General features: G+C 40.1%; 2 protein-coding genes and 1 long non-coding RNA gene across 5 annotated transcripts in view; 1 reads left to right on the top strand and 2 right to left on the bottom strand.

Annotated features, from left to right (window-relative positions):
* LOC141764955 (uncharacterized) overlaps positions 1-4833 on the bottom strand; it is a 56311-nt gene extending 51478 nt beyond the window's left edge. The window contains exon 1 of the long non-coding RNA XR_012593325.1: positions 4760-4833. This is a non-coding gene — a long non-coding RNA (uncharacterized LOC141764955). The remainder of the gene's footprint in view (positions 1-4759) is intronic.
* Positions 2671-12810, top strand: part of LOC141764951 (erythroblast NAD(P)(+)--arginine ADP-ribosyltransferase-like) — a 53759-nt gene continuing 43619 nt past the window's right edge. Inside the window, exons 1-3 of one of the 3 annotated variants that reach the window (XM_074630667.1) lie at positions 2671-3260; positions 3371-3468; positions 3905-5267. In XM_074630667.1, the coding sequence (XP_074486768.1) occupies positions 3394-3468; positions 3905-4642 (813 nt within the window). In that variant the 5' untranslated portion in view covers positions 2671-3260; positions 3371-3393 and the 3' untranslated portion in view covers positions 4643-5267. Of the gene's footprint in view, positions 3261-3370; positions 3469-3904; positions 5268-12810 lie in introns of those variants that run through there. The other 2 variants (XM_074630666.1, XM_074630663.1) reach the window with 2 other exon arrangements.
* Positions 5375-12810, bottom strand: part of rdm1 (RAD52 motif containing 1) — a 45292-nt gene continuing 37856 nt past the window's right edge. Inside the window, exon 8 of the mRNA XM_074630672.1 lies at positions 5375-6008. The gene's annotated coding sequence lies outside the window, so the exon portion shown is untranslated. The remainder of the gene's footprint in view (positions 6009-12810) is intronic.

Below are 12810 nucleotides of genomic sequence, written 5' to 3'. Positions count from 1 at the left end.
TGTAACACAACAAAGATGGCTGGATCAAAGATAGCCGCCAACATGTCACCACATGGCCTCTTTGTTCTTCGGAACATATGTGCTCAGGAAGGACAGAGAGGGGGGTGATGTGGGGGTTAAGATTATCTGAAGCTGTATGTTTATGTTTAACTAATTCACAGTTTCTGTATGTGATCTTAATGTGTGTTAGATATGCAGTGGGTTAGAAAAGATGGTTAGTTTGCATGCAAGACCTTGTCTATGTGAAGCATAAGCTAACACATCAGATGTGGCGAAGCCAGCTACCCGAATATCATAACTACAAGTAATATCACAAAAGTCAAACTCAATGAATAACATTAAACCAAATCAATACAAGTATATTCTAGAAATCAAAGTTGAACAGTCTTGCTCAGCCATGTGCAATTGCTACTGCTAAGGTAAGCCCAGTATGTTACCAATCCATGGAAGAAAAGGATTTGTAATTCCATGTGTTGAAGTTGTGGTTCCAAGTCAAAGATGTTGTCTTTGCTGTGCTCCAGTTGTGCAGATTGGAGGAAGCTGATCGCTCCAATACTTCTTCCCAGCAGCTTGATAGCTTGGTGCTAACTTCCTTGCGGTTGTTGCTTGAAGTTAGTAGGTAAAAAGGCAGGCTCTCGCGTCTTCTGTTTTAGAGGTTCCTTGTGTTCCTATGGCTGTTTCCTAACAGGCCATAGATCAGAGAGCAGAGCTGCTTCTGGTCTGGAGAGCAGCAGCTCACCTCCACAGGTCAGGAGGTGAGAAGAAAGGGCAGAAAGAGGAGGAACAAAGACATTCCTCTGGATTTGTCCTGGGTGAATTTCACACCTATGTGTGAATGCTACAGTAGCCAATGGCTATTGAGCTGAGTCCACAGCCAATGGCTGCATGACTCAAGGATCCTGAGAAGCGTAGTTCATTGTCTTTGCCACCAGTAATGGTGGGTCCCTACACTGGTTATCACTAAATGAGTAGACGTGACGAGCAAATGTACCGCCATTTGTGCCAGTTTTAGTTTCACAGCACTTAACATGCTAAAGTTAATTTCTTTGGCATTGGTCTAACAAATATTTATCAGAGGTAGAGTAGTTGTTTTGGACGCAGAAACAATCTCCAGGAGTCATGATGAGCGTCTAGAGCAGGGGTCTACAACCTGCGGCTCCGGAGCCACATGCGTCTCTTTAGCCCCTCTCCAGTGGCTCCCTGTGGATTTTTAAAAATGGAAATGAATAACTGTTTTTTGTTTACATTTTCATTTTTACTTATCATTGTGGTAGGTCTATGTTACAACGGTATGATGGAGTATTAGGGCCACATTGAGTAATAAAAATAAATCTGAGATTTCGAGAATAAAGTCATAATATTACGAGAATAAAGTCATAATATTATAAAGTAGTAATTTTACGTGTTATTTTCTTTTTTTCTCGTAAAGTTATGACTTTATTCTCGTAATATTACAACTTTTTGTCTGGTCAAATTATGTCTTTATTCTAGTAATATCAAGATTTTTTTTCTCGTAAAGTTATGACTTTATTCCCATACTATTACGACGTATTTTTCTCCTCTGTTGTGCCAAAAGATCATTTCTGTAATCATACTTTAATTTCAAGACAAAGATATTGTAGGGAAAACACGATACAGAATATATACAACCAATATGAATGTTTCCTTGTTAAATAGATTTCTTTTTTAAAAGGCAGGGTCTTCACATACTTCCTTGCACAAGCACATTTGCAATAATAATGTTGCTGCTTGTGGCCTCTGACAGGAAATTATGGTCAACGAGACAAATGACACATACAAGGTGGTGGCTACAGAGTTTGATTCTCACACTCCGGTGCAGCAGTTGCTGTCGTATTAACTTTTATTGTGGAGCCCTTTATGGGGCTCAAAACCACCCCACCATTAGACAATAACTTGATAAATATTGAGTTGGCTGTCTGAACTACCAGAGTGGTTCTTTAAGTCAATCAAGAGATTTGTTTACCAGTCGGCTCAGAACCTTTCACGTATGAGAGGTTGTATCTCTTATCACAAACTGGAAGGATAGTGATGTCACTGGTCACATTCAGGTAAACTATCATATCATCACAAAGGATAAACACTTCTTCCATTTTCTATACTTAATATTTCCATTAGTTTTACCTGCGCAGAATATATAAAATCTATAGAAGGTAAAAATTGATTGTGAACTGAAATGTGTAATTTAGATTGTAATAATTTAATATGAATCACCCAGCAGGTATTGGTTAAAGCTGCAGTGGGTAGAAATGGAGCAAATATGATTAAAAAAAGTTATTGTTATAAAACGGACACTATATCCTGACAGTAGTGCATGAGACAGGTAATCTGAAAAAAATCATGTGTCTCTGTGTCCTCTGGTGTCCTCCGGTGCTCCTAATGGCATCTGCAAGATTTCACAGACCGGAGGAAAACAACCAATCAGAGCCGAGCTGGAGCCTGCCATCTCTGAGCAGCTGTCAATCACTCGCAAACTCCGACCAAACGGCCAAACTAGGCAGCGTTTGATCGGAGTTCGCAAGTGATTGACAGCTGCTTCTGTTGAATGAACAGCCAATAGGAATGCTCTCTCTCTCTCTCTCTCTCTCTCTGAAATGACCTTTTGATTGGCCAAAGTCTTCCGTCACGGGCTAGATTTTCTAAAGCCTGAAAACAGAGCCATGAGGAGGTGCAGAAGTCTAGTTTTCTCTCAGAATACTTGAATTACAATATGCTGAAAGGTTATTATGGAATTTTTGCCAAAAACATTTTGCCTACTGCAGCTTTAAGTACTTTGATATTAGTAAAAACTATCTTGTCTAGGTTGTGATGATTTTTAAGATTGTTCCCTTTTTCACCTCTATTTCAAACTCAGACTACTGCTTGCTTTGAAAATATAAAAATTGGCTTGACAGATCTCTTGTGTAAAAGACACCATTTAACCACAGATGGTTCAGATATCATAGATGGAGATTCTGGTTTTGACACATCGGTTAGTGAGTCCATTTGAGCCGACAGTCATGCCCTGAACGTGTCATTTTTCCGGTAAAAGTAAAGCACATTTCCTGTTACACTTAGTAAGTGTGAAATGTGCGTGTGATAATTGTGTGTCTTTGCACGTCTTTGTGCGTCTGTGCAGATTTGGCATTAGGTGACCTGGGACCGGGCAGGCTATATATAAGTCTTGAAAATTCACTGACAACTCATTCTCTGGTCAAAACGTTTGATCTTAGGTGTTCAACACTTTCTTCTCTGAAAGACTGGTGAGTTAATACTACAACAAATTATGAGATTTGATGTAGAATATATTGTTTATTGTTTTATCATCATTGCTGACGTCTTTTGTGTATGTGTTATGTGTGTGTGCATTCAGAAGCTGTTTGCCTAACTGCAGTGATGAAGGGTACCATGCTGGTTTTTGCTGCACTGTGTTTGCTCCTCTGCTGGACGCTGCCTGCAGGCTCCAAGAAGGTGAGTGGTACATTCAACCCACTTAAATCTAAATTAGTGTTTCCCAAACTTTTTTCTGGGGACCCACTTTTTAAAAATGGCAAACAATTGCGACCCAATTCACATAGGCCTTATATCTATAGATCGCGAGAAGAGTGGACTTTGTGCGTAAATTAACATCACTGACCATTTTCACTGCCATTTCCCTTGTCACCTTATATTATCTTGAATAGGTAAACCAGACATTTTGAAGAGATATATGTTTGATAAATAACTAACACTAACATGCATACAGTTTAGTCGACTATTTGTGTTCTGGAGGTAGACAAAATGCACTCGTGGAAACAAATTTGCCCTTAGGGGACCATAAATGTCTCTACAGACACTCATACACAGTGATAAGAACTGTGTCTAATTCATGACGTTTCCTCTCATCTTTTTCTTCCCTCCCCTCTAGATCAGTTTTATCATCAATCTACCAAAGGCAAACCCCAGCTTCCAAATGAGCATGGTTAAAGATGCTGTTGATGACATGTACTATGATTGCAAAGACAAAATGATGAAAAGGGTCGAGAAAGAATACTTTGAAAAAGAGAACACTGGAACATTTGCGAATGTCTGGAAGAGAGCAAAAAAATGTGCCAAAAAGGGACTAAATAAAAAAGACAAAGAGGATGAGGCTCTAACTAAGGATCACATGCGAGCAATCTGTGTTTATACATCTGGTTCTGAACCATTTTATGAGACGTTCAATGCTGCAGTCCGGACCAACAGAACCGTCTATGGCACCTCCTTCCCATTTCACTCCTTACATTTCTGGTTGACATCCGCTTTGCAGATCCTCAATAATAATAAAGACTGTCACACTACTTACCGCAGATCCAAAGCTGAGTTTACTGGCGATGTCAAACAAATAATTCGGTTTGGTTTCTTTGCCTCCAGCTCTAAGGAAACAACACTGACCCACTTTGGTGAGAAGACCTGCTTTAAAATTAAAACCTGTTCTGGTGCTTACCTCAAACATTATCCAAACCTTGAAATTAGAGAGCAAGAGGTGCTCATCCCTCCCTATGAGATGTTCAAGATAACTGAGAAAATAAAGGATAAATCTGTAGAAGGTCTTGAGGACTGTGAGGTTGTGTATATCCTGGAAAGTGCAGGAGTTCAAAGCAATGTAAACTGCCATGCTGCATAAATAGCTAACTGTGTCCATATGATCCTTCTAAAATCCAAGCTCATTACAAAAAAGTACAAATAACAGCGTCTGAATTCGCAGTTCAGAAATAGCGATTATTTACAATAGGCTACTCACGGTACCGTCGATCCGTCAGTTAACAGCAAGTCAGGTTTGCAGCGTCGGCCTCGACTCCACCAAGACACCGGCACTTCCTGGCGGAACTCCAACTGAGAAATACAAAGACATCGGACTATTCCTCCTCCTGACACAGACTCACTCCAGAGTCAATAAGGCTTCAGTTTCACCGGAGCTGGCTATGAGGACGCAGACTTTGCAACACAATCTGATGCCGAGGGTAAAGCTGGCGTTTCTGTCCTTCACTGACTGACATTCTGGCGGCTCTGAGTCTTACTGATCACTCACTGAGGAGGTGCAGACGTCTAGTTTTCTCTCAGAACACTTGAATTACAATATATTGCAAAGTTATTATGAATTTTTTGCCCAATTATGCCAAAGATATTCTGCCTACTGCAGGTTTAAGTTTTCATGCTTCCCAGACATATTGTACAACAACATGAGCAACAACTTTTTTACGATTTCAAACAGGCATTTGTGATGTGCTTTTACATATATCAGCATTTCTTTCTGCCTCAAATAATTTGTTTTTCTGAATAAAATCAATCATCTTTTAAACAACAACATTGTTTTGCTTTCCTTGGTGAATAGTTGTAGATAATCTAGCAACAAGCTGATAGAGGTGAATATCATTTACTGTTTAAAAGGCCTTTTCTGCACAATTCAGGATTTAATCAGAATTGACTTTTTATTTATTAACTCACTCAGGCCAAACATGTACTCTGTTCTCTGACATACATTATCGTTTCATCATATAATATCAGTGAGTAAGCCAGAGAACATGCCATAACATAGTCATTGATCAAAAAGTAATATTTTTATGTAAAGGGAAAGAAAAGATAGAAAATAATGAGAAGATAAATAAATGAAGTGAAAAAAGAAAGAAAAATTAATAAAATAAAATAAAATAAAATAAAATAAATTAAAGCTAACAAAATACAAACAAAATATTAATAATGGTAAGTAAGTGAGTGGATTTAAGGATTTAATCAGAATTGAGAGTATATATCTAGTATTGGTCTCCATTACCAAGAAATGAGTAAGGAATTAGCCTTTACTTGCAGTCAAGTGCCCAGAACATCTGGGAGCACACTTTTATTCCGTTACCACTAGTCATCAGTATGAAACTTTATTTTGATATTATAGTATGTGTTTTCACAATTGCATTTTCATTGTGTTGTCCACGGGTTTCAGATGCAGATGAGTATCGCCCCGTGTGGCTTCTCACAGGAAATGTGGTTTTATGTTTCTAGACAAAGAGAAGTATAATACGAGTCATCTGTGTTTCACTCTCACACATTCAAATTGATTCGCCAGTCACTTTATAAACTATAGTCCATGCTCGAAATAGCCTTACCACTGGACAATTATACAACTTTTTAACCCTATGCAGTTTTGTGTTAACCACAAGCAGGAGAAGAGAGGAAGAACACTATTGGTTTGGTTAGAGAATGTGTTAAGATCAGTATCAAAAATGCTTTCAGATATATCCTTTATTACTCTTTTACAGTCCTACACTTCTCAAAATATTCTCACATTTTTCCCAAATAAGGTAGATAAGGTATTATAAAGGGAAACCCTTTTCACCTGGAAACCCATGACCAGACAGCTGCTGTCTACCACAGTGTAATTCTTGATATGACCATAAGATGGTGCCAAAAGAAAGACATTTCAAATCCTACACTGAGGGACTTCACTGTAAACAAACTGGGATTCATATAACCATCATTCATCAAGGGAAACATGGATGTTTGAGTTTCATTAGGGTGCATATCAAGTACAGTAATCATAGCAATCCCAGTTTTGCTCTAAAAATATATTGCATTGAAGAAATATTTTTGTTTGGTAATTGATTGTCATTATGTAATCAATACATTTGTAATTGGAAAAACAATGTGGGAATTCTGCTTTTGTTAGTGAATAAACTACACAAAAAGGTGAAAAGTGTCAAATGTTGCTGGTTTTCAAAGGCTTCTGTTATAGTCAAAAGGCATCAATCTTCAGAATGGAAGCAGTTGTAGTGAGTTACTGACCTCCTTAGCAATTAGTCGAGTACTCTTAATTTGTTGCATAGACTATTTTAGCTGACTAGATGTTGGTGAAATTCCAAATTATAAACAGTTATATATTCATATATATGTGTTGCCTTTTGTAAGAACAACTTTGTCGCTCCTGGTTTTGGTAAGTGTTCTGGATACGCTAGAGCTCTAGTTCAACAGTATAACATCAGGCAAACATCAAACAAAAACATAATTGTTGGGTAAAACAAGTGCAGAGTTTCTTCTCAGCTCAGCCACTGACAGAACTCAATGCAAGCACTGAAGGCAATGACAAACCCTGACAATGAAAGCTGTGTCACAATGAAATATATATCAGCATCACCGGTTGGCCTATAACAGCAGCAGCAATGGCAACTACAGCAGTAATACAATTATCATAATGCTACATGATACACACTTTGGTCCAGAGGGACACTTTAGCTCAAGTGGGGGCAGCAGCAACTCTGCAAGAGTTTTCTTGTAAATAATCAATAGTTAGATTTACATTCATTGCTACTCACCAAACAGCATTGTGTCTATTCTTGAGGTCTGGCAAATGTGTTGAATGCATTTCCTTCCTCATAAAACATTTGTAAACATTTTTTTGAAGTATACTATGGGTCTTTCCCATTTGTCCTTTTATACGGCTTGACTCCTCTCCTCGACTCCTCTCCTCGCGTCTTAGTCCCGCCCACGGGAGATGCGAGCGGAGGAGGCGAGGAAAAGACTCGAGGAGAGAGGAAACGAGGAAATGTGTTTTTAAAGATATGAGACGTCCTTTCCTCTGAAGCGTCAAGTGAAGCGACGTCCGTTTCTGATGACAGCAGCAGCTGATCACATCTGGATCAGCTGTCAGTCCTCTTCAACAGCTGTTTATGTCTGAACTTTACTAACACTAATAAAGACAAGTGCAAGCTGCAGTCTGTATTTCTACTGTGGACTGAGTCCTGCTTAGAGGACCAGGAACCACCTCTACTGGCACAATATCTTCATATTATTCATTCATTATTAGTGTCTGTAGTTATTGATATTCTGACAGTAGAAGTTATGTATTAGGCTGAATGTTTCAGGGAAAAGTGAAATAACGTAACTCATATCAAACCTGACGTTTCAGGAATTATCAGCCTCATGTGACTGAATGGAAATGAGGATAAATGACTTAAAATGTGTAAAAGACAAACCCTCCTTCTCTCTCTGACTTTAACTGGATACTTAATACAAGTGAATGGGGGAAATAACAGATGATCAAAAGAAAACTCTTTCTAATAAATGAAAAAAGTTATTTTAAATCTGTTCGTTGTCAGCTATTATAAACCCCTTTCACTGTCAGACTCCTTCAGTGACGGTGTGTGAAGCAGAGATCCAGCAGGTCCTCCTGCTGCTGGAACATATATATATATATATATATATATACATATATATATATATATATATACATATATATATATATATATATTTACTGTTATTTTATTAATCACTTATTTTATTGTATTTAAGTTGTAAAATTGTTTTCTATTTTATTTTTGTATTAATTATTTTATTTTATTTAAGTTGTATGATTTTATTCTATTTTATTGTCATTTTATTATTTACTTATTTTATTGTATTTAAGTTGTAAAATTGTTTTCTATTTAATTTTTATTGATTACTTATTATTACTTTAAACATTCTAGTGCTAGAATATCAATGTTACTGTGTTAAATTTTTTTTTAAACTTGAGCAACTGAATTCTGACTGTTTCTCCAGTTTCTGAAGTCTGCGTAATAAATCCTCTTTATTGCCTCAGAGCACAAAGAAAATGTTGGCTGTAAAAAAAACAGCAACGGGTGAGAGAAAACTCTGCTCGTTTGTGTGTGATGAAGCTGTTTTAGTGAGGAAAGCTGAAAGGACAGAGACCGACTGACAAACGCTTTCCTGCTCTGAACATGAACTCTGGACTTTGTGGTGTTTCAGGAGGCCTCAGTTATTCTCTCATCGTAGTTTCACATGTTCTCCACCGGCTGTGTCTGATAACCTGGAATGAAGACAGGAAGAAAAGACTTTGTTCACGTTAGTTTATTCATCATGTAAGGGGTCACTTTGTTCACACATCCCATCAGTAAAGCCTGTTAAATGATTCAATGATCTCATGTTCACCATCAGTTGGTTTGACCAGAATCTCAGCCATGTGAAAGAGAATAATGAATGATCTCCTTATTGATTACGATCAGGATGATTACACTTCTAGAATACCTCAGAACAACAACAACATGTGGTCTGCCAACACACATCAATGTGATTATAGATCTCTTTACAAAGAGAACAGAGAATCTACAGGATAAAGGAGGTCTTTGTCTCTTCAGAGGCATGCAGTGAAAGAGACACAACAACATACAAATACATCACTACAAATAGTCATCACACATTTAGAGCTCAGAGTTTACATCTTCATGTAGAGAAACATCATCATCATCATGAGCAGTGAAACAGACACAGGACGGAGCGCCACCTGAAGACATTCAAACATTTACAACTCATGAGACGACGTCAAAGTACCGTCCACAACGTTTGATTGACAGCTGATCTCTGTGCAATGAAGACATGACGCAACAATCAGCGACAAACGTGGAGACTAAATGAGTTTAAGAGTTGAAACCAAGCGGGAACCTCCGGTGCTGAGCAGTGAAGCCGATGCAGAAGTGCCAACAAACTGCAATTCCTCTAACGGCCACCAGAGGCTCCAAAAGAGAGTCAATCCCCACAGACCTCTGTGTTAAAACTGTACAGCAGAAATAAACATGTTTACAGCCTGGTACAAAAAAAACAACTGGAATAACGTTACCAGACAGCGCCATTCGAGTCTTGTTCTAATTAGCGGCCTGACAATTTAACCCTCTGTCCCTTTAAATGACTTCTGTCTATCTGAGTTTACACAACTCAGCAGTGTCATCATAATAATGAAGCCCAAGTCCAGCATAGAGAGGCTCAGTGAATGTGGTCTGGACTCTGTGGAGGAGAGTCATGGTTTCAGAGACGCTGTAGAAGGACAGAATACCTGCACTGTGATCAAGGTGCACTCCTACTCTGGAGGACAGAGGACCTGTGACGGGAGTTTGAACATCGCTGTACAAAAATGTATAACTGTTATTGTGACAATGTAACGCCCAAGTTTCGCATTGAATCCAAATCCACATTCTGCTACATAAACTCCTTCCCCTCTCCACTCCACCTCCCAGTAACAACGTCCAGTCAGACTCTCTCTACTCAGGACCTGCCACCAATAAGTGAATCTGTCTGGGTGATTAGAATAAGACTGATCTTCACTCATAAATGTTGCTTTTCTGATCCCCTCAGATAATAACAGCAGCGTGTGTTTGCTGTGTTTGGATCCAGTGTGATTTCTCGTGAATACTGTAAGAATCCAGCTCTGGTCTTGGGCTCTGGTTGTGGCAGTATAACATCCACTTCAGTCCCTCTCAGAGAGACGTTTGTCCATTTGTCTCTCAGAACGTCCTGTAGTTTATCTCTGACTTCTGACACAGCCGCCGTCACGTCCTCAAAGTAGCTCAGAGGACGGATATTGATGCTGGATGTAGATTCACTGAGTGGTGACAGTGAGGGGTAGTTGTGTAGAAACTGGTTGTGATCCTCTGTGTGTGACAGCAACTTCAGCTCAGCGTCTCTCCTCTTCAGCTCAGTGATCTCCTGCTCCAGCTTCTCCTGAAGCTCTTTGACTCGACTCACTTCACTTTTCTGCTGGGATCTGACCTGCTGCTTCACATCCCAGTTTCTTTTCTCCATGAGATGGATCAGCTCGGTGAAGATCTTCTCACTGTCCTCCAATGCTTTATCAGCAGAGCGATTGACAGCCTCCACCTCCTGATGGAGCAGCTTCACATCTTTCTCTCTGTCCTGGATCCTCTGCTGGATGTTGAGTCGACTCACCTCCAGCTGTCTCTGCCTCTCGGTCCTTTCTGCTGCAGCTGAAACGGTGTCATGGCCTTTATGTTCATCCATTAAGCAGAGATAACAGATAAACTGATGATCAGTACGACAGAAAATCTTCATCACCTCGTCGTGACGAGAGCAGATGTTCTCCTGGAGCTCCTTTGAGGGTTCCACCAGCTTGTGTTTCTTTAATGGAGCCACATCATAATGAGGCTGGAGGTGTTTCTCACAGTACGAGGCCAGACACACCAGACAGGACTTGAAGGCTTTCAGTTTCCTCCCGTTGCAGTAATCACAGGCCACATCTTCAGGTCCAGCATAGCAGTGATCAGCAGGAGCAGCTTGGAGTCCAGTCTTCTTCAGTTCCTCCACTAAATCTGATATTATGGTGTTTTTCATCAGGACAGGCCTCAGTGTGAAGGTCTGCCTACACTGAGGACAGCTGTAGATCTTCTTCTCATCCTCTCCATCCCAGAAGCCTTTAATACAGTTCATGCAGTAGCTGTGTCCACAGGAAGTAGTCACCGGATCCTTCAGTAGATACAGACAGATGGAACAAGAGAACCTTTCGTGGTCCAGCTGATTTTCTTGCTGCGCCATTTCACCTCTCAGTAGAGACAACGCCCGTCTGAGTCTCACTTCCTGAGTAGTGAAACTAGTTTGAGCTCTGATCTAAACAACATGTGCAGTGAATGCAGCCTGTCAGCTCTCACCGCATCACCATGTCGGTTACACCCATCTTCAAAACTGTAGATCTGAAGGGGAGGGAACGAGGAAATAAGAGGACAGAGTGCAACTGGGGTCTTTCCCATTTGTCCTTTTATACGGCTTGACTCCTCTCCTCGACTCCTCTCCTCGCATCTTAGTACCGCCCACGGGAGATGCGAGCGGAGGAGGCGAGGAAAAGACTCGAGGAGAGAGGAAACGAGGAAATATGTTTTTAAAGATATGAGACGTCCTTTCCTCTGAAGCGTCACGTGAAGCGACGTCCGTTTCTGATGACAGCAGCAGCTGATCACATCTGGATCAGCTGTCAGTCGGCTTCAACAGCTGTTTATGTCTGAACTGATCTAATACTAATAAAGAAACAGAGTTATCAGAGCAGCAGTGTTTCTCTCAGTTTAACAAACACCTGCACATGAATAACAGCTGCAGTCTGTATTTCTACTGTGGACTGAGTCCTGCTTAGAGGACCAGGAACCATCTCTACTGGCACAATATCTTTATATTATTTATTCATTATTATCGTCTGTAGTTATTGATATTCTGACAGTAGAAGTTATGTATTAGACTGAATGTTTGAGGGAAAAGTGAAATGATGTAACTCATATCAAACCCGACACTCAGGAATTATCAGCCTCATGTGACTGAATGGAAATGAGGATAAATGATGTAAAAGGTATAAAAGACAGACTCTCCTTCTCTCTCTGACTTTAACTGTATCCTTAATAAAAGTTAATGAGTGAAATAACAGATCATCAAAAGAAAAGTCTTTCTAATGATTGAAGAAAGTTGATTGAGGTCCGTTCCTTGTCAGGTTTTATAAACCACTCTCAGTGTCAGACTCCTTCAGTTGTGGTGTGTGAAGCAGATCTGCTGCAGGTCCTCCTGCTGCTGGAACACTTTACCATCAACATGGTCCGTCTGTTGTTCACACCTAAAGTTAACACAGATTATAACTAGATGGTGAATCAGAAGACAACTAAACTATAAAACTGTTAATCTGTGATCTGTCTTCACTCCGGTATAAAACTGCAGTGATGTTGATGTATCAGATCAGTCTGATCGGCGCAGCGTCCAATCAATAACTGATATCCATTAAAGGGGCGTGTTGGTCGGTGATAAACTTCCCTGGAGGAGACACTGGAGGATACACTGGTGTATCCTCGCTCATAGCTCCTCCAGCAAGCCTCCTCGCTCCTCGATCCTCGCTCCTCGATCCTCGATCCTCGATCCTCGCTCCTCGATGAGCATTTTATGAATTGGGGCGTCCTTCAAGATGGAGCGCTGAGATCGATTTCCGGGTCACAGCCAGAGGATCGAGGAGCGAGGAGACGAGGAGGCGAAAAATTATGAAATGAGAAG

The sequence above is a fragment of the Sebastes fasciatus genome, chromosome 3 (genome assembly GCF_043250625.1).
Source record: "Sebastes fasciatus isolate fSebFas1 chromosome 3, fSebFas1.pri, whole genome shotgun sequence".
NCBI lineage: Eukaryota > Metazoa > Chordata > Actinopteri > Perciformes > Sebastidae > Sebastes > Sebastes fasciatus.
This window is presented reverse-complemented; position numbering and strand designations above follow the sequence as displayed.